The sequence below is a fragment of the Falco cherrug genome, chromosome 6 (assembly GCF_023634085.1).
Source record: "Falco cherrug isolate bFalChe1 chromosome 6, bFalChe1.pri, whole genome shotgun sequence".
In the NCBI taxonomy this organism is placed as follows: Eukaryota; Metazoa; Chordata; class Aves; order Falconiformes; family Falconidae; genus Falco; species Falco cherrug.
Window position 1 is genome coordinate 41,936,579 of NC_073702.1, and position 21,435 is coordinate 41,958,013.

Here is a 21,435-nt window from a genome sequence, read left to right on the forward strand (position 1 = left end):
CAAGTTTTTTCACACCCGTAAGGGCAACCTTCCAATCAAGCAAAGTACAGACAAGATACAACAAGGAGGATGTATAGCCAGAGTGTCACGAAGAGAACACCATGTAAACATACATGTATATGGAATACATTTGTCTCTGAGAAAACTTGTAGCAATCCTAAACTAAGAGGTACATGAAACAAACAAAGGTTCAGATACACAGACATAATACAAGACAGTCAATCTAATTAGTGGCTGAGGACAACAGCAGGTCTTCCCTTCTATCTTCTACCCCCTAACTTGTGCACACCATGAAGACAACTTCTAAATTCACCGAAAAGGCTCTCCACCCTTCACAGAACTTCTCTAGCATAGAAAACCTGAATGTATTTCATGTATTTCCCACTGATTTAAATATTAAGTAAGTTTAACCTCAGAACTTAATTTTGTTACCAAAAAAACTGAACAAAAAAGAACAAGAAAAAAAACCACAAAAACAGAACAGGGTCTCCATAGCAACTTTTTAATTAGTCTTGATTACTTTGGCACTTTGGAAAAAATACTGGTAGTACTTAAAAATAAGTCAGAGTTCATGCAAACACAAAATTAAAATAATGCATATATGTTCTTCCAACCCCAAATCCAGATGGTCAGCTTAATCACGCTCTATCACTGAATTCAACAGAAAGCATGTATCTTTGCAGGATTAGTACAGAGACCCAGCACAATAGCTTTCCAAACCCAAGTAGAACCTTTCATCGCTATCACATCTAGTAGTATCAGCATATATTGCAGAGTAGCATTACATACAGTATTACAAAACAGTTTGTTATTTTTAAAATGCTGACTTGTCTTTGTAATTTTCCAAGACTATTTTGATTTAAATTGTTCAAAGATAAAACCACAGAGTAACATTTTTTTTTCCTTCAGTAAGGAATAGGCCTTTAAAAAACAAACAAACAAAACAACCAACCAACCACACAACAAAAGAACAACTGCACAGTATCACATCATTAACCCTAGCAATGGCACAGTTCCATTGCAGAACAAGACGATCAAAGACCAGACTGCTATGATTTCAGTCTCCCCTTCCGCCCAGCCAAAAACTCCTATACCTTCCCTTTGAGTCAGTTCTGGCACTCGTACAATTGCCCACTAAGCCAATGACAGGAGCTGATGTATCTGTAAACTTGCACGGCAAAAAAAAAAAAATAGCCATCCGTTTTCATATGTAAACTCTGGGCAAGCTCAAAGACAACTTCCAGTGCCAGCTTCCTCTCAGAAGAGGAGGTCAGATGTAAAACAACCACGATGGGGGGGGCGTGGCATACATGCACACTTATATTAGAACTTGCTTTAAAAATAAAATATGACAAATACAATAAATGACTATCACGTCAGATAACCTTTCCTTCCTCTGGGACACTTGCTGTCCCACCAAATAAGATTATGTCAGTAGAGTGGCAGTTGGGCACAATACCATTAATAGCTGGATCTCCTCTGCACGACCAAGTGACACAAAGCAACGAAATTACTCTCAGGCTGTGAACAGCCGAACTTCAGCACATTTTATGCTGCTCACTGACATATTAGAAAGTTTCAAACTCATAAACGGAAACAAACTATTTTAAGATAATCTGTGAACTGTAACATCACCCCCACCAATAACATATAATTTGAATTCTTCACCATTTTAAAAAAGCCCTACAAAATAATGACAATCCCCTGGCCAGTTTAGGCTTCAGGGGAAAGTAAATGGCAGCAGGACAGGATTTTAACCTTTCCCTGCTGTCCCTTTATACTCATCTGATGTCTACCTACCCAGCGTAAATAGAGAAGGGGGGAAAGGGGAGGAGGAGGAGGCAAGGACTCCAAGGCCAAAACAAGTCCCCAGCTGATTGAATCCCATTGGTATGCTGAAGCTCAAAGTGACACCAAGACCTCTGCCTTCCCCCAGAATATGGGACCCATTATCCCAGCACAACCCTCTCATCACCACCGTTCCCCACCAGTGCCATACATGGGACTCTCTTGCTTTAACACACATCTGGGAGGAAAACATGCACCACTAGCTCTGAAGGGGAGGAACCACGCAGTTTGTCTCCATCCCCGCACATATTTTACTTCTGATGCTGGCATGCAAATAACACCATCTTGACTCTAATAAAAGACACCGAGGCAAAGAAACATTTGACCTGTATCAGACAGCACAAGACTAGCATCAGTACCTGGTCAGCTCAATTTCAATTTCACTTGAATCACAAATGACATTTTACTTGGTACTATTTTTGAGGCAGATGAGGAATGTTACTCATGCTCTGGTGGAGCAAGTCTGCAGGAAGAAATATGCCAGAATATTCCCAGCCAAAAGAACAGCAGTAAGGCTAACAAAAAAAAAAAAAAAAAGTTATCAGATAGTGTACTTTTTCTTTGCCTTTAGCTATAAACAGAAATAAATACCTTAACATGCAGAACAGTTATGTGCTCTACAAAGCCATGGAAACATTTAGTGTGTGGAATTACTCTTCGCATATTACAGCTTTGAGAAGCAAGTTCACCAGCTACTGTAGATAAACTTTAGAGGTTACCTAAGAAAAATGACAGAGGTGGTACCACAGCACCACTCGTAGTTTAAGGAGAGCCCTACACTGCATCTAGCCATAAGGACAACCACACAGAACCACCAACGTATTCAGTCCAGTTTCCTTGCCTTGGGAAATCATGCTGTCTGCATGTCTTCCAGAAATCCGACTTAATTAACCTCTATTGGCCAAATATAATAGTCTTAATTTTTTTCCTACAGATCTTGTGAAAATTGGTGGATGAGTAACAGAAAAGGATCTTGTAAATGCTGAACTGGGAAAGGGGAACTCAGGTTTCCATCTTTTTGGACATCAGAAAATTTTTATTCCTGAGAACTCTTGCAAAGAGCCCTACTGCAGAAAACACTTCAGGCAGAGCACAACCCCCGATTCTGCCAAAGACAAATCAACCACAGGAGACTAACCCACATGAAACAGAAGTCACTAGTTCCAGTGCTTATGGAACTATTTATTTTTTCAGTGATCTCACTGGCCTGGCAAGGGACAGGGTGGGGTGCTGATGCTCCTGCGGGGCCTGGCAGAGCAGAATCTGTGGCACTTGCATCAGGTCTCAGTGCCAAGGCAGCTTTAAACTAGGACAAGTTACCTCATTATAAAAGACCAGTGAAAACGCTGCTTTCCTTCTGTTCTTAAGTGAGTAACCTTTTCTAAGAGTGAAACGATCAAACCTCTTCACCAGGCTGAATGAACTCTCTTTAAAGACCATGAGCTGGTTCTTTACTTAACAGTCACTACCTTGTTTGGTTCTTGCTATATGTCTGATGAGAGGGCATGAAGTCATCGAGTATTCAAAACACCCTCCGATCTCACCCAAATTACACACAGATCTATACAGTGGGATCCAGTTTGACTGACTTAACATTCAGACATTTTTTTAATGGGTAATCTAGTAAGCTGTTCTTTAGTTTGTTAAAAACCACAGTAGATTTATCACAAATCATGCAGCACTAGCAGTCAGATCACAAGAGAGCAATCATGCTCTACAGAACCACTCTTGTTAGCAGCTGATGAGATGATCTAACTGGAGCTGGCTGGGCTGCTTAAAGGGTGGAAGGCACAGGTTACAACTCAAGTTTAAAAATTCAGTGTGATCGGTTTAGGGTTGGTATGCGAAGATTCTATCTCAACTCAGAGCTCAAATCAATGCCAGGGAACACAAAGATTCAGTTTCACCAGAGAAAGCCTTACTGTACAACAATGCACTAAATATATAGGGTCTACAGTAAAGCAACTACATCAGTTTAGTCATGCTGGTATTGATTTTTCTCATCCAGACCACACCAGGCATATATGATCATCAGCAAGAAACCCTCAGGTATTAAAACCAGCTATAATTTTAACAGGTTACTGACACAGCATTTGTAATGTTCCTGTGCTCTTTTCTGAACTAGCCAAAGACCAATTAAATCTGCAAACCTATAAAATGCAGTGCTGGCAAACCTAATTCAGATTACAGTATTTGTTATTAGACAGAATTATTGGTTCCTAAATACTGTTGCAACCAGAGCTGGGAAACATTATGAAAAACTAGTTTCTTCTTTGCCACCAGGAACTGCAGGTTTTGGCCCCACACAGCCAGTGAAAACTATCTTAACCTGGCATACACCCCAAAAAGTAAAAGCTCCAAGTGTGTGTGACAACTGAAGTTACTATTTGCCAACTTTAACACCAATGCTTATGAGGAAAACTGAAAGTGCACAGTTTTCACATCAGTCCATTTACAGGCTGCTCCCAGTCTTAATTTTAATAAGCAAAATGCTTCTCATCAGTTTTAGCCCAGGACTATAAAGAGACTGTAGGCAGGATGTATAAATCAGGAACACTCAGAAAGTTGCAAGAGCAGTATGGTAAAAAAAAAAAAAAAAAAACACAAAACACCACCACCACCAAACAAAACACCTTGACAGCTCTGAAATGCAACAAAATGAAAATAATAAAGAACGTTTCCAACAAGTAACTACTGTATGTTATGCCAAGGTGCATTCAAACTAGAATCTGAAAAGCCATAGATGACAACAGGATTATTTTTTTTTTTTTTTAACTAAGTCAAAGTGTATCCACAACTCCAGCTCAGTCATGAAAACTGAGATAAGTCTTCAAGATCTTCAAAGGCCTGCAATCAGGAGAAAGGGAAAACTGAGGTATGAAATTTGGAGCAGCAGGACAGGGACCACAAAGTCTGGTAACCACTGCTGTTGATAAAGGCCATGAGACTTTGGAAAAATAGTTTGTTATCATTAAAAATAAATCAACAAATGAAAAAACCACTGAAGATGATCACATGAGGACATGTTAAAATTACATAGGCTAAAGTCACACTAAAGGGTATGATTTTTAACCAGTATAAGCATTTTGCACTCTGCTGAAGAATTATTCAAACTTTCAAAGTTTGTAACAATCAATAATAAGAGGTCATGCTAAAAACTGTGACAGCTATATGGGGGAAACTTTTTTAATCTTCCCTTTTTATCAGCTACCATTGATCCTCATAAGCAGGAGTTCAAATGTATTAGGCATTTAGGCAATTAACTCAGGTTCAGCCACTGCTTACCATCCCACACACAGCTTAAAAACTTGCTGGGAATCAGAGCAGTAGAGGTCAACATTGGACTACAAGCACGTAGCCATAAATTTGAATGAGGCATTACAATGCAGTAGGCAGGATAATCGCCCACCACAACAGTTACTGAGCTGTGCGTTCCACAGGCTGCTGCTATGAACAGCTTCCTCCCATTTCAAAGACATTTCACCATTCACACATCAGTAAGGCTCTTTCTCAACCTTCCTATAGCACCTGGCCACTTCCACAGAGAACTGCAAGATCTGTGCAAGGTCCACCACCAAATTATCAACTACTAGTTCTTGATGCTCAGTGATTTTGTTTTAAAAGCAAAGCATCTATTTTTCAAATATATGCTCCTTAACAGGGATTCAGCTGGACAATGAAAGTATGTAAGAAGACAAACTTTCATTAACCTATTCTTAGTAATATACACTGCCAATTAGCTACGGCAGCAGAAAACACAGGCACTACACACTGCCAATCAATTATTTTTTAAGCTAAAGGTAGCTCTCACTAAATGTAGTTGCAACTATTCTATTTCAAAGATAAACAATGCTCAAAAGTAATTGCAAATTGTCAACATCCCACAGCTGCTGGTAACGTAAAGAGCAAACAGGATTATTAGGTAACCACCTCTGCATCTGTTAAAACTGAAAAACAAAACAGCATCCAGTGAGAGCTGCGAAACACCACACACAACACAACTCTGGAGTCAGCAACTCTAATTTCTGTGGAGCAGTACGGGGTTTCGTTTTATCTGCATAGCACAAGAGAATGTAATGGTACTCCTGGACCAACAGCACAAGGAAGGAACTTCATTAATCAACCAGCAGCACTTGGGAAACTAAGACTGAGGATTAGACAACCTAATCAGCAAAACAAATTAAGATGAAATGACCTTACGTTCTGCTCAAGTGCAGGACTGCTATCTGCTGTAAACTCCTAGTGCTACACTCCAACATTATGAAAGCATCACACAGTCCTATTTTAATCCTTTTAAAAATTCTCTGCACTGATGGAAGCTATAAGCTTAAATAAATGGACTTGGTTGTGAAAAGCTCCTGAACTGAAAGCAGAGGACTATAAACCCCATTTTGCATACAGTGTTCTCTTAAAGACCTGCTGCATTTCTGAATACTGAAAGTAAGTGCTTGCAGCCATTGCATTTGAAGCAGTTACTACAAATTACTGTAAGGGGAGCAAAAGAAACAGTAATAAAAAAACTTGAAGGAAGAACTGTAAGCACAATTCCAAGGAAGCCTTCAGTAAAAAGCAAGGAAAAAAATCTTGGGTATTTTTTCATTATTTTACTTTTTCTTACAGACCAGCAGGAATTTGCTCAGTTTGTACAAGTAAAACTTATTTTTTGCTAAATACATCCTGTGTAAATCTAGCACATTGCTGGTGGGTGGTGGGGGATGGGGAATAGCCTGGTTAGCAAGATACAAAAATTCTGTGACTAGCATGGACATTTAAATGGTGTACGTTGCATATTTCTATAATGACTGTATCTCCAGAGACTATAAAAAAAACCCATACTGTTCACATTAAAACCTAATACTGACATACAGTAATGAAGATCCTTGACTTCGCATTCACACTTGAATCTCATATGCCTGAGCTCAGCATTTCTGAGCAGTTAACGTTAAATCTTGCTCACCAATAACTTGTGATTGCTGCCAATATATTAAAGGACTTACTGTTACAAACTTTGTAACATGCTTAATAAGATTTTTAACAGTTTTAACATTTTAAGTAGAATTAAATGCAAATTGAAACTAAGGACATGTCTGACTCTTTCATTTGCTATCCTTAGGATAATTTGGGTAAGCTATAGGAAAGCACCAAGTTTTACCTTTTTTTTTTAAATCAGAAACACTATCATGAAGATAAATTGCAGATACAGTCCTTCTTAAAGTTCTTCTAGTAAAAAAAATTTTTAAGAACAGAAAAGTCTTCAAACTATGAAGGGTGAATGCAATTAGACTTGTAAAAAGCACTGCATCTCTATTAAAGCCTGGATCAGCCTCCTGAGGGAAAAAAAAAAAAAAAAAAACAAAACAAAAAAACAAAACCCAATTTTATTACTTTTGGAAGATATCACTGCTTGGCAATGAATACTCCTTTCAATTCCTTACCCAGAACCATGGGTATCTGTTACCTGTTGCCATCCCAAATTTTAGAGAGGGCAAGAGCACACAGATCCATACCACATCCCACCAGCAGAATGAAAATCACTGAAAGCAACTTAGATCTCAAGGGGAGAACAGCAACAAGAGCTTTGGTGTTACAAGTTTCCAGCTCACAAGGATCTCACAGACATTACTTAACTGTAGAAAAAAGGCATCTGAATAACCTGACAATAAAGTCTGGCAGAAAAACACCTAACAGCAATCTCACAGTGGAAAAGGGGAACTTCAGCGTATCATCTCTTCTGGCAAGCAGGCTGTACAAAAAAATGACAGAAAGGAAACACAAAATAAAAACACTTATTCTCTAAAGCACCTGTTGCCATTGCAACAATTCCTCCAATTGGTAAGTAAAACGCAAGATTGCTAACTACTTTAATTTCTCAGGACCTGTTTTTCAACCACACTTCTCTAACCCCATTTGCATATCCCTATGATCACCCTTACATCTGCACTATTCTTCCAGTCAACAGGAGGTGGCTAATCCTATCTAGCTAAATGCAACCATTTCCCATCTCTTCTGAAAGCTAAAACATAAATATTCATGAGGGTCACATTCAACCTTTCATCGATTTCTTTAACCATAAAACCAGATATTATGTAAGGCACACCAGTGTCAAGACTAAAATGAATGGGAAAAAACAAACTTGAAACTTATCTAAAAATCAGAAGAAAGTCTGAAAGAGATAGAGATGCTAAAGGTAATGCCTGGAAGTAATCTGAGGAACTAAAAAAACATTTTGTCATTGTTGTCATCTTAAAACAACATCCTAAGACAAGAATTTAGGGCTTTTCTGTATTCATTGAGGATTTCAAAATAACATTTTAAAGAAGAAACAGTATTAGCATAACAGTTTTAGTTTTAAGAAATACGTGAACTCAAATTCAGCCATACATAGCTATATTCTTCCTCCCAGAGGGGGAAGGCAGGATATGTGATCAGTTGTCTCTGTAGTCTTGAAATGAACAACGAGCACACTGCGGAAAAGGTGGCACTTGGGCAGTGGGAGGAGAATTTACTTGTAACAGAGACGGTAATTTTACTATTTACTGCTGATGCGAACTGAAAAAAAGCACTTGCACCTTTCATCAACTAAGTCTGTAAATGCAAATTTACAGAATCTAAGTTTTCTTTAGAACAGCTTATAGCAGAGAAGCTTGTAAGAGCACAAAATCCATAAAGTAATATTTTAAAAAAACTTTTTAAATCAAGTATGAAATGTAGTGAAGCTTATTAACACAACTTTCTACAGGGATTAAGTGAAGAATTACCAAGACTATAGTGACAGTAAACTGGCACAAAAAGGGGAACCTGTTCCCGTGCACCTTTTGTCTCCCAGGTTGCACATCCCTGCCCCCTCTGCACAGAAATCAACAATCATGTGAACTCAAGTCACCAATTTGACCGGGGAGCAACCACACAGATTTTTTTGTTGCATTGGATCAATAAACTGAAGCAAAAACTCCATAGGACAGCTAGATCCAGAAAAAATACAGTGGAGCAGCTCGGCTTCCTCTTGGGGAGAGAGACCAGGAGGATAAAAGTAACATGCTGTTCCAACACATTGAGTGTAACGGGAAATCATGCCCTCAGTCGCTCTCTTCTGGCTGCAGCTGAAGCATTTTACAAGGTGACTGTCCTTTTCTGCTTTCCACCCACAGTTTGCCAGAAGTTACCATCCCTCAAGATGCACAGGTATAACAAAGTACCAACCCTGGCTGTTCACCTGTGCTGCCAAAACTATCCGGCTTAGCTGGACTGTCTTCGTTAGCAGGACTTTTTCCCACTTCAACCACTTTAATTTTGATTATGCAACCAAATGTATTTAATATTACACTATTTGTATGGCAAATATTCCTAGTTGTGGGGAGGGGCGGAGACATAGGGATGTTAGGAGATGAGAACAGTAATTTCTAGTCTGGGTCAGCTGCAAAACTAATGTGATTTTTTACTTGCAGCAATGATAAAAGCAAAACACTTGGGCAGGAGGATGCTTAAGGTAATACCTGTATCACTACTAAGAACTGATTTCATTACATACTTCCAGCAGCTTTTTTATAAATAAACCTATGCACAAGGGTTAGTCAACATAGCAATAATTACAGAAACACTGAAACTTCACTAGTAAATAGTCAGAATGTAATAGTAGCCATGTAATAGCCATGCTTTGCCTCTATTTATGCTTTGTCTATCTTTGAAGACAAACATGTAGCATGGCTGCACAAATGCAAACACCCAATGCCGCTACGAAGCCCTGACCTATATCTTGCCACCTGCTTCCAAACTATGGGTTTGTGCTACAACAGCCCTGCTAACAGTTAAGCAGTCCCCAGACCAGCTAAGGCCTGAGAGAAGTACAAAGCAAGTATTTCTGCTGCAAGATCAACATTGGCTTGTAGCAAGATTTCACTGTGCTGGAATCACCATTTCTGCAGAAATCTACAAGCAAAAAAGATAATTATTGGGGAAAGGACTAACATAAAGCTTAGAGCTAAACAGTTAATCTGTAATTGATTCCCAGTTACATCTTTTCACCCCTGGTAACTCTCAATTAAGCTGTTTAATTAGAACAGAAGGACCCAGTAAGTGTGAACATACTTCATTACTACAGTAGACCTCAAGCACATGCCTGACTAGCCAGTTCCCCCCATTACAAAGTTCCTTACAGCACTACTGTACTGATTAGCAACATTTATTTTAAGAGACAAATTCAAACAAAATCTTCTGCTTCTCACAATCTGGAAGCTACCACTGTCAGTTCTGTAAATTACTAATACTTGTGGCACTTTTCCCAAAAATTCTTCTATATTCTTGGGCAGAAGCTTCTAAGTGCTTGATTATTATGACAAGAAGACATAGTCACAGAAAAATGTAACAAAGGCTATTGAAACAGCAGACAGGTGTTGAAGTACCTCTTAACTGACTGAAAATATAGTGAACTTCAGTAAGACAGAAATTGTCAATGACTTAAAAATAAAGCAAAATGCAAATTATTACTCATATTTCTCATTGCAAGCAGAGATAAGAGCTATTGCGACCTATTTAAATGATCTACAGAAGTATTTTTTCTTCTGCAAGTTACAGCAACTAGACATTAGTATAAAAAAATAAAATAGAGCTCTTGTAATGGTTTTGGCAGTTCTTCATGTTCTCATCTCAGAAAAAAATAATCAGAACTTCCTGTTCTTTTTTACTAGTAAATCTGGGAACAGAGAAAGTTAACTATTTTTTCCATCTTGGATTATTATAAATTTTCATGCAAATCTGATTATGACATAACAGCATTTGGAGATTATGCATGTACATTCATCTCTGAGCTTTTTTTTTTACCCCACTCACAAACAGATTATTTTATTAAAACTACACCTTATGTTATTTCAGCAAGAAAGAACAACAGATATATTTAATTCTGACATTGCTCTATAATGTGTAAAAAAGTGTCAAAATTGTTGATGGGTTTTTCAGGTTTACACATCCACATTTAAGCCTACCAGGTGAGGCTGCAAACGGATCAAAGGTTAGAACTTTACAAACAGGAGCTAACGGAGCTTCACCCAGCCCAGCTAGTATCCAGCTCTCTTCAATGCCTCAGAACTACTAATGTCAAAATATCAAATGATTTCAGTCACCGTGCTTCTCCTTAGTGCTACTTTTTCAACCTCAACTACATTCTAACTCATCTTTGGGGAAAAAATAAATTTCCAAGAACAGCACCTTTTTCTTTTTCTTTTCTTTTTTTAAATGAGAAGCTCTGAAATATGTTTTCATCGTTAAAGTAAAGATGGTTGAGCATTACACAGCACAGTATAAACCCAAAGGGTAAGTGCTGCAGTTCTTGGCACCTACACAAATCAGATCCCAAGGTCTCAAGCTACACATCCAAAAAATAAAGTATATTCAACTATAAACCACTTACGAAAAATCTAAACTAACAAATCTGGACAGATTTTCAGGAAAATTTAAGCCACACCAGGAAAAGTTACATACTACTGGGAAAAGAGCTACTATGACAGAAAGCATTAGGCTGCCAGGCTCAACTATAAATATATCATAGCAATGACAAATTGGGAAAGACACAGGACTAGGACAGAAGATAACAAGATCTGTAACAGTCATTCTTTCCCCTCTCTCCCATGCACAAACTCGTAGTTCTATTCCTAGACAAGAAAAAGCTACAAACTGATTTTGATTCCAAAGTTTCAGTTCACCTTTTAGATTAAGTCAAATTCTACAAGAAATCTGAAGGTGAAGCATTAAAAGTTAAACATGTTTTTAGCGAAAGCTGGTGCCTAAGCACTGGATGCTGGACTACTAGTCCACAACCTTTGGAAAATCCAGGCAATGCAATGGAGCTGCAGTACTCTGCCCTACTTGGAGCATCCCAAATGCTCAATGGACATGCCCAAGGAAAGTTCTACAGTGCAGCCGAGAAGCAACAGAGGTATATGTAACTGTGGCCTTGGTATCATTTACTAGATGCATGTTTCATAGCTAAAATGGTAAAAACTTACAAATACTGCTCTCAGAGGAGCCATCAGCAAGTAACCAGCAGCACACATAAGCCAAGGGCAGACTTAATCATAAATGTATACCACATTACAAACCAGCACACCACAGTCAATACCCTCAGATGCTAGCAGGACACAGAAGGAACGGAACAAATTTCTTCCTTCTGTCCCGTGACAGCAGGAAATATTCACCAGGACAATAAAACTAGAGCCCATCTTGTCTGGATCCAGAATAAACCTGATCAAGGTTCATGGCAAGCTGAAATGATTTTACATACATGGTTCTTGGATTGGACATGACCGAACATTTGACAACACTCAAACTCGGGTATTAAGAGCAAACATTCCGGCTTGCCTTTATGTTTACCAGTTGGCCAAGGATGAGCATGGGAATCATCAGCTCTTTAGATGAATGAACTCCGAAGTTGTTGGTTGGTTTTTTTTAATTCAAAAATTATTTAGTTAATAGATTACAGGCTAAACATAGCATCAATGCTGTTAACACTTGAGAGCAGAAGAAAACTTTCGGCAAGTAACAGCCCTGCAAACAGAAATTGCATATACAACAGCAAATCCAACCACATAGCTTAAGTAGTAAGAGCTAAGATACCTGTATCTTCCCATGTTGACAGAGGTCAGCATACCACTGGACTAGCAGTGGGTAGTATAAAAACTTGTCTTCTAAATCTATTTTAGATGCAGTTTAAAAAGAATGGTTTGTATATAATCTAAGAAATCTGGTTGTCATGGAAGCCAAATCTTTATAAGCCTCTAAAAATCCCAATTTGCTCCCCTGAATAAAAATTACTGCACATGCCTTATTCTTTGCTTTAAATTCAGTAGATCTGTTTTTCACCACAGCACGGTTTGCATTCCACAAGGGCCAATATCACTAGCTTACATAATAGTAAAACCAACCTTGACACAGACAGCCCTAATTAACAGACATAAAAACATCTCAAGCAGCCACACAACGCAGACTAATCCTTGATGCTACAAATGCCAAAGACATCTCAACTAGCACTTTGTGTATGTTTGTGTGTAGGTGGAGCAATCAGTCATTCATCCCAATCTTGCACATGTAAACAAGAAAATGCAATACATGAAGATCAGAGATTACATCTTACCTCATTTAAATGCATGGGGGGGAAAAAAAAAGAGTAACAAAAAAAAAGGATGGTAAAGCTCTATAAACTTAAATACTTTTTCCCACTGAAGCTATAATCCTCAGTTAATAAAATAATTTCAAATTCTTTCACTGCTGGTACACTGTCAGTCATACAGATAATTTGGCAAACAGAAAAATAGGTTGAGCACAATTCATAGCATGACCTCAGGCTTCCCCCAAACAACAGATGCTGTAGACTGGCAGCCCAATTCATTGTCATCACATAGCCAACAAATCTGATAAGACAGACCACTGAAAAATCTCCCAGCACCAAGGAAGCCTCCACAGTATACACAATTCTGTCCTGCTTTACTCACAGCCTTCCTTCACCCCTATGTTGGATGTATGCCAGGAGAAAAGAGGGCTACAAGCAATCAAGGCACAAGTTAAGAATAGCCCTACGGCTCTTCATGCCTTCACAGTGCCACCAAAATTGGCATCCCAACAAAGAACATGCTTAAGGCCTCATTTTCCTCTATAGTGGATTTTGTGTCAGAAAATTCCTGGGAAACCCTAAAATTGGGTTCAAAAAATTTAAAGCCTATAGGCCATAACCAAGAAGCACCAAACCTACCTGTTTCAACCAGTGTTCTAAACTATCTAAGTGGAAACATCTTATCTTGAAAACTGTTTGCTTTGTTACAAGTAGCGATACTTCAACCTGAATTCTTCCCAAAACTTTTCAGCAGTATCTTTTCATTTATGCATAACCACTGCAGGCTGTCCAATGTCCAAGTGCAATGCTGCCTCAGAATCAACATCTGCTCATAGGTTGCCCAAGTATTTTTCACTTTGGAACTGCCTCTCCTCTCTCCCCACCCCAAAGGGTGTGTTTCAAAAAAGAAAGGAAGACCCGGAAAAAACAGTTTGTAGATGTATTGCTAATCAGAATGACTGAGTACTTCTCCAGCAGAATTAAACTGAAAGAGAATGCATTATACCAAAGCACTTTAGTGCCAGCCAGAAGAACTCTTTAGCACAAGAACACACATTCTACAAACAGGATTAAAAGCTACTTGCCACCAAATGGATTTCAATTTCCCAAGCCTGCACACAGTCCCACTGATTTCAACAAGATTCTGACCTCACAGCCACAAGACTGAACACCTAAAGACAACTCCAACATTTAAATCAACTTTGATCATATTTGAAAAATATTCAGATACTTTATTCCTGTATTACATTCAGAAAAAAAAAAAAAGTACTGCATAAAGCCAGAGAAGCAGTTCTGTTCTAAAGCAGATGTGAAGTTGGTACACGAAGTACACACAGAAGTGAATCACTGTGGAGTACCCTGCACAAATTAAGGCTACCTAATTGTTTTGAGACATCTCCTTCCCACCCACCAGCTCACTCTAAAATAACTAATTCAATTTTCATTTGCTGGGTGAAGTTGCCACCACACTATCCACACCCACATCCGACTCATAAACTGTCTTTTAATAAGCAGAATCCAGCAGAGGTCAGAAATGGCCCTAGACAGGAAATGCCTGGGTGTTTTCCATTCATGCACTGCAGATTACTCTTCTACATGAAGACAGCCCAGGTCTAGGGTCATGCTGTTGTACAAACTTCGTTTTCTGCTTAACCTGCACTATCACTCTTTGAAGATACTGTAAAAAGTAACTTGAAAGCTTACGAATTCAGTTGCCCTACTGGCATATGTATTTCATAATATTTCTGTTAAATCTAATTAACTGTTATATACCTTCTGGTTTTGGCAGTCTCATGACATAAGAAAAACAAATCATTAAAATACGCTAATGAAAACTCCAACCAGATACTGTTCAACTCCATAGCTGTGATCCAAACCGGAGTGCATTCCCTGTTAATACATCAGTACGAAACAGTAGCTTGCAATATCCAAGAATGATCTCGGGAACACGACAGCACCAAGGTTTTTTGCACAGCACACCTGGAATACAACACGCCTGACTATTGCCTTCCAGTACTAATTGATCACACGAGCATTTTAAAACACGTTTCCCGAATGCCTCCTAGTGACAAGTGAAGCGCATCAACAGGATGTTATTTTAAAAGGAGAAATAATTGCCAGGGAATTAATAACTTGGACTTATGCAACACTTCTACAGCCAGTTGGAAACACTAAACGATGAAGTAATTTGCATCCCCATCTCTCAGCAGGGCACACATGGAGACTTGCAAAAAGCCAATCTGCAGGTCAGCACATTCAGGAGGTAACAGCAGTCGCAAAAAGCTTGAGGCATCATAACGTTAGCCCTCTTTGTGGAAGACTTTTTTTAAAAAAATACCTGTTATCTTCTGACAAATACCGATTGCAACGTTGCCAGGAGCGATACTCCAAGATCCTGCTGTTTTATCGGCGCCTCAGAGAGAACCTAGCTACCCGGCTTTAACCACGGCTGCTATACACACGGGACAGCCTCCTGGAAGGCAGTGTTTTTATCTCTGCAGTTCACAAGTCAGCGAGCATAGGTCACACCCCGCCAGCCGCGCAGGGGGCTCCGACAGTCGCTCCGGCCACCGGCACCGGCTGCCCCCGAGAGCCGCCCCCGGGAGCGCCCCAGCGACACCCCCGCTCCTGCCGCTCTCCGCGAGGGGAAGGAAACCATCTGGGTTTAATTGCAAAGTGCCCACAAAACATTGCCTTACCCACCGCAGCCACTAGAGATTTCTTATCGAAGCACTTTCTCACTCCGTGGGCGCGTTACAGAAGCGCTGAAGCGGCAGCCGGTGCTTCCGCAGCGCAACGGGCCGAGGGGCGGCCAGGCCACAACCCCCCAGCGCTGCGCTCCCGACGCCGTGCCCCGGCGGGGCGAGCTGCGCCCCAGCAGCGCAGCGGGGCGGCTGGCACGTACCCGGCCCGGCCCCGCTCCCAGCCCGGCGGGCGGGCCGCCGCTCCCCGCACGCAGCTCCGTGTTCGGTAGCGCGCCGTACTGACCTCCCCGGCGGCGGCGGCGGCTCCTCCATGGCGGCGGCGGCAGAGACCAGCGCGGCGACGTCTCTCATGCGTGCACCGAGGCCGGCATGGCGACGGGTCCCAGTGCGCGGCCCGGCCTGGCCCGCTGCAGCGCCGGGGGTGTAGCGAGGAGCAGGGGAGAGCTGGCGGGGGGTGGGGGGTCTCTACCCAGCTGCAGGAGCCCGGCCGCGCAGAGCCGCCCGCGCGGCCGCCATCTTGGGAACAGCCTCGGCGGGCCGAGACGCCGGGAGCATCACTACGGCGTGCGAGGAGGGACCGGCCGGGCCAGAGGCGCTCGCTCCGCCGCCGCCGGGCGGGGAGAGGCACGGGGCGGGGGCGGCCGCTGCCCGCTGCCCCCGCCGGGGGGGTGCCTGCCCCTCACGCCGTCGGCGGGGCCGGGACCGTGCGGGCTGGCAGGCAGCGGCGTTCCGCGCTCGGGAGGCCGGGGGTGTTCCCCCGCCGCTCCCGGGAGGGGCCGCGTGTGCTCCGGCGCCGGGCGGCCCTGGAGGCGCGGCGGGAGCTGCCGCTCCGCCAGCTGGCGCCTGGCGGCCGCCCCGCCGCGGCAGAGCTGCTGCCGTTACCGGGTGCCGCTCGCTACGGGCGCCGCCGGCTCAAAACTTGCACGTTGCCACCCCGCCAGCAGCCAGGGATGGAATTAAACACCGAATTGCCGGGAGGGTGGCGGTTTAGCTCGGCGGGTACCAGCGCCCCGCAGCCCCCTGGAGCGGCAGCCAGCGCGTCCGGAGGCGGCAGCGCCTGGTCCCCCGGGGGGCACGGGGCAGCGGTGAGGGGCGCTCACGGCTCTGCGGGCACGGGGCGGGGGGGAACAGCGTCATCTGTGGTGCTGCTTACAGACCAACGTGTTTCGTTTGATAAGCCTCGTCTTTCTAATGCCTCCCGCAGCACTGGTTATCAGGCACTGGTTATTACCCATTTGGAAATACAGGGGGGAAAAATGTAACTTCCCGAACTACAGCTTGGCTGGAATGCCAGCGATAACGCCCTGCAAAGGCAGAAAAGTGCCATTGAGTTATTTAATTGTTACGGTTGGTGAGAGAGCCTCATCTTTTGTTCTGCAGGGCTGGAAGTACGGCAGCAAACGCTGGCATCGGTGGTGTGTGTACAGCGTGTGTCGGTTCTGAAGATTGAAGTTTGAACTTGGGCTGGAATCAGTGCCAGATTCTGCTTTATGCACAGTTCCTTCATTAAATCAACTGTACAAGAAATTACGCAGTTTTCTAGCCTGATACTAAAGTTCAGTTGTAAAGTCACTGTTCACAATACAAAGTTGTCTGTGTATCTACTGAAGTTTAAGAAACAAAGTTTCTACAAATTGATTTTAACAGGCCTTTTGAAATACAAGGATTAAAAAAAAAAAAAAGCTGAAATGCAGGAGATACTTCTACTATACATGTATCATGTTAACAAATACATGCATCAAAATGTGGGACCAGATGAAGAACATTATGCAGGAAGCCAGTTCCCTGTTCTCTATAGGTCAAGAAAAATACCCAGATCATCATGACCCTGATGGACATGACATTTAAAAATCAAGACATTCAGCATTTACGTGCAGAATAATTACTTAAGATTACATCATGTAATGGAAAAAAAGCAGTATTTAACATGTTGATGATTTTTGGTGAAATACTTGAGCCCCAAACCAAAAAGCAGTTCTAAAGGCAGTTACACAAACTACATCCCTACTGATCTGTCATGGTGAACAAAACCTAGAAATTATAGATGAAGAAAGTCAACATCAGAAATTCTGAAGTGGCAACCTGATGAATTACTTGTAGTCTCCATAAAAACATAAATTCTCTAAATCTAAAGCAAAGCTGCTTATTTCACAGTATGCTCTTTTTTCAGTATGATTGCAAATAACAAAGGCTCAATGTCGTTGATGAAATAAGTGCATAGCGATGGCTTCTAGCATTATTTTTGGCTATGCTATGGATTATCGTCTGACACCACCTCTTCAGCTGTTTGCAGGGCAAAGAAGTCTTTAGCAATCACAGCAAAATTTTTCAGCTTCTTTGCTTCTTCAGTCAAAACAATCAGTGTAGTTATGTTACGAGCACCGAGTTTTCATTAACTAGGAAAAAAAAATATATATGATATTGCCTTTTGCCACAGATGTGATGGCACAATGGTGTGGATGTGTAGACAGCCGGGGGGGGCTTGGCAAAGGTAAAAATGGGGACTGCTCACCTCCACTACTTACTGTAAATATTAAGATGATTTACTGAAGCAAACTGGGGTTCACTGCAGCTCCCAGACAAGGAGGTCCAGAATAAACTTTCCCACATGCCTCTTCCCCTTTCCGTTTAGGGCAACCCAGCGTATTGGGTTGCATCACATTCTTGTGGTATACCATACAGAATAGGCTAAAACTACAGATGACTGGCCAAGAAAAGCAAGGCTGTGTGTTAGATACAATGGCACTTCTTTGTCCACAGTAGGCCATAATGAGCAACACAGCTCCTATTGTAAGAGGAGAGGTTTATGAACGGCCTACAGGGAACTTGGAAGGAAAGGAAAAGAGTTGCAGGAGTATATGGAGCCGATAGTACAGGAGACAGCAGATGACATTAAGACTGTCAGAGCCTATGTCGAGATAATATTTAGCAAAGGCAAAATTTAAAGAAGTTACAGAAGTCTTACGAAAATTGATATGCACAAAATTATTTTAATTATTTTTGACTTCTTTTAAGGAATATCTTTTAAAGACTCCCTCACTGCCAGTTTGTGAGTCTAAACATATCAGCATTACACAGGTGCATGGAAATTGATAAATGAAATTGTTCACTCTGGTTTCCACTACTGGAACAGAAGAAGGCACAAAATTAAAACAGATATAAAAAGAAATTATGTCTTCATCTGTCAGAAAATTGAGTTGAAATATTAGTAATGTTAATGGATTTTATTCTCTGATGTGGCAAAATGATGATCCCAAAATTCTAGGCTTAAAAAAAAAAACACCTGAGCAACTGTCAAAGTAGACAATAATTTCGGATTAACTTCTGTTTTCTGAAGTTTTAGGATAAATTTTCTTCTTTTTTTCAGCAACCCTGTGGGTTTGTATTTTTACTAGATACTGTGTTTGCTTAGGAATCGTTTTTTATTCCAGCAGCATGCTTTTTATTACACTGGCAGTCCTAGAACTTGCAATAAAAATTTAAGAGATGGCAATAGCATCCTAGTACCAAAAACAGGTCTTTCAGATAGGTTTTTTTTAATTTCTACTGCAAATACCCGTTAAATTTCTATCTATTCCTGGGGCATAGATTCTGTTACCCCTTTCTCCTCATTTCATCACACATATCAGACTGGATTGTACATGCAGCTGTGCTTTTGCCATTTGTGAATTCTACAGCTGTTTTCTATATACAAAAAAATACTAATGAGGAAAAAGAAAGATTAGGTCCATGTAGGTAATTAAATATGTTACAAGAACATATTCGAAACTTTTTCTCCCAGTACCTCTCAAAAGGCCAAACTTCTATTTCATGCTATGAATGTTAAGCAGAATAAGGCACAACTTGCTCTTTTTTTAACACAGTTAATGAAACATAGTAATTGGAGGGTTCTTCACTGTGAACTATGTGCAAAAATGAAATTGTCGAAAAAAACAGCTTTGCAGATTTAGTTTTTCCTTCCAATATTTTTTTTTAATTCCACTAAAATCTGTTTAAAAGTAAAAGCAAATTTAATTAGACATAGACCCTCTTTCAGCAGTAGACACTGGAAAGCAGCCTGTTAGCTATAGTTAGTCTAAATCTAGTAAAATGTGCTGAAGATAGAATTTTCATTTTTTCTCAGTCACAGATTAGAAATGCTCTTCTGCAATGCAATTAAGAGCAAAACACGAGCAATACCTGCATTTAATATCTAGAAGACAATCTGACACCATCTTTTTCATATGTAGATATGCAACTAGCTACTCCAGAGTCAAAATAAAACACCAACATGTATTTCTACCTGGAAATACGCAGATTCTTCCATCTACAGTTTTGTTGTTTTCCCAGAAGGCCAGGTTGGGTGTTTTTTTAAAGGAGCAGAACTCAGTTTTCAGTGTCGTACAATCTGAGCGTTGCTGCAATTGATTTGAAGTGTGAACCTGTGAAAGAAATTAAGGAGTCACACTGTATATACCCCTGTTCAATCATCTGTTACTGCTGTGATTCATTCACTTCAGAAGCTCGCATGATAGCTGCCAAAGCTTGTTCAGCAGCATGGTTTAACATCCATCCTATAATAGGAGCCAGCTAGCTTGACAGAGTTAGAGTATTTCTGTCTGAATACTGTCATCTCACATGCTGCATGTCAGATCACACAGGGCTTGATATCATTAACTCATCACTATTAAAGGAGTATCTGTTAGTAAGAGTAGCATGAAGTCAGAAAGATTCCTGGGATTATTGTTTTATCACTTCAGCTGGGTGTTTTTTCTTTTTGCTTCCTGTCCTGAAAAGCAGCTGTATGTAACACTGCCTCTGCCATTATTAAAATGATATGACCTACATAAAAGAAGTGTAAACCTCAGTTGTGGTTAAAGCAGTATGCTTTTACTGTGTAAAGCTGGTCTTCGGGCTCAGTGTCTGTAAAGCTGGGCATGGGTAAAACTGCTGGCTGGTATTCAAAGGTACCTTGGCACCGGACATAGAAATTATTGTCCTTAGGTATAAATAGACTGAAAATTATTCTGATTCAATACCTGTATTGTAACAGTCTGGCTACAGTAGCTTGTGTCTTCCCAAGAACTAACTTTGGACCTGTGAAAATAAGCTGCACTGAATTTAGTGCTACTTGAACTTGATTATCAACGACAGAGTAAGCTTCCTTAAAGCTGGCTTGGCTCCTGCTAATTTACACTATAATTCTTTCCCCAACTGTATCATAGATATAGTGACCAGCTGTGGGATATCTATAAACAAGACTAAGATCATTGCAGTGCTTGTTTGCATTTGTGTTCAATAGAGTCATTTCAAGTTCAAAAGAAGCTCTACTGAAGAACTGGGGCCCATCTTCTGAAACCCTGTTTGTAGACTGAGAGCATATCTGTCTTCTGTGTGTGCCTGACAGTGCAATTTAGTTCATTGTTGCGTGCAACTCTGTGTTTTCAAGCATCTTGCAAGTTTGAACACTTGCTTGTATTAAAAATTTTAAAATGATGCTATTTATTTTCATCAGCCCAGAAAGCAAAAAAAAAAAAAAAAATATCTAGACTATATCTTTTTAAAATATCTGGTTGTGCATCTGAGATTCTTTCTATATCCGCCTTACAGCAGCTGCGTTATCCCAGCAGAAAACAGCTGTGACATCTATATCAAACTTCCCTGCCTAGGGACATCTTCTATAGCTCCTGTCCATTTCCTCTCCTTCCAACAGCTCTTTCTATAACGTGAGAGCAGTCACAGAAAAGCAGCATAGCTGACATATTCCTTTACCCGTGAAGTTCCTGGCTGTTGCATCAGCTGTGT

The 21,435-nt window shown here is 40.9% G+C and overlaps 1 protein-coding gene across 7 annotated transcripts in view; it reads right to left on the reverse strand.

Annotated features, from left to right (window-relative positions):
- Nucleotides 1-21,164, reverse strand: part of MAP3K4 (mitogen-activated protein kinase kinase kinase 4) — an 80,928-nt gene extending 59,764 nt beyond the window's left edge. For 2 of the 7 annotated variants that reach the window (XM_055713413.1, XM_055713412.1), the window contains exon 1: nucleotides 15,935-16,762. In XM_055713413.1, coding sequence (XP_055569388.1) covers nucleotides 15,935-16,002 — 68 coding nt within the window. In that variant the 5' untranslated portion in view covers nucleotides 16,003-16,762. Of the gene's footprint in view, nucleotides 1-15,934 lie in introns of all 7 variants that reach the window. The other 5 variants (XR_008732720.1, XR_008732718.1, XR_008732719.1 and 2 more) reach the window with 5 other exon arrangements.
- Nucleotides 21,165-21,435: the final 271 nt, after the last annotated feature.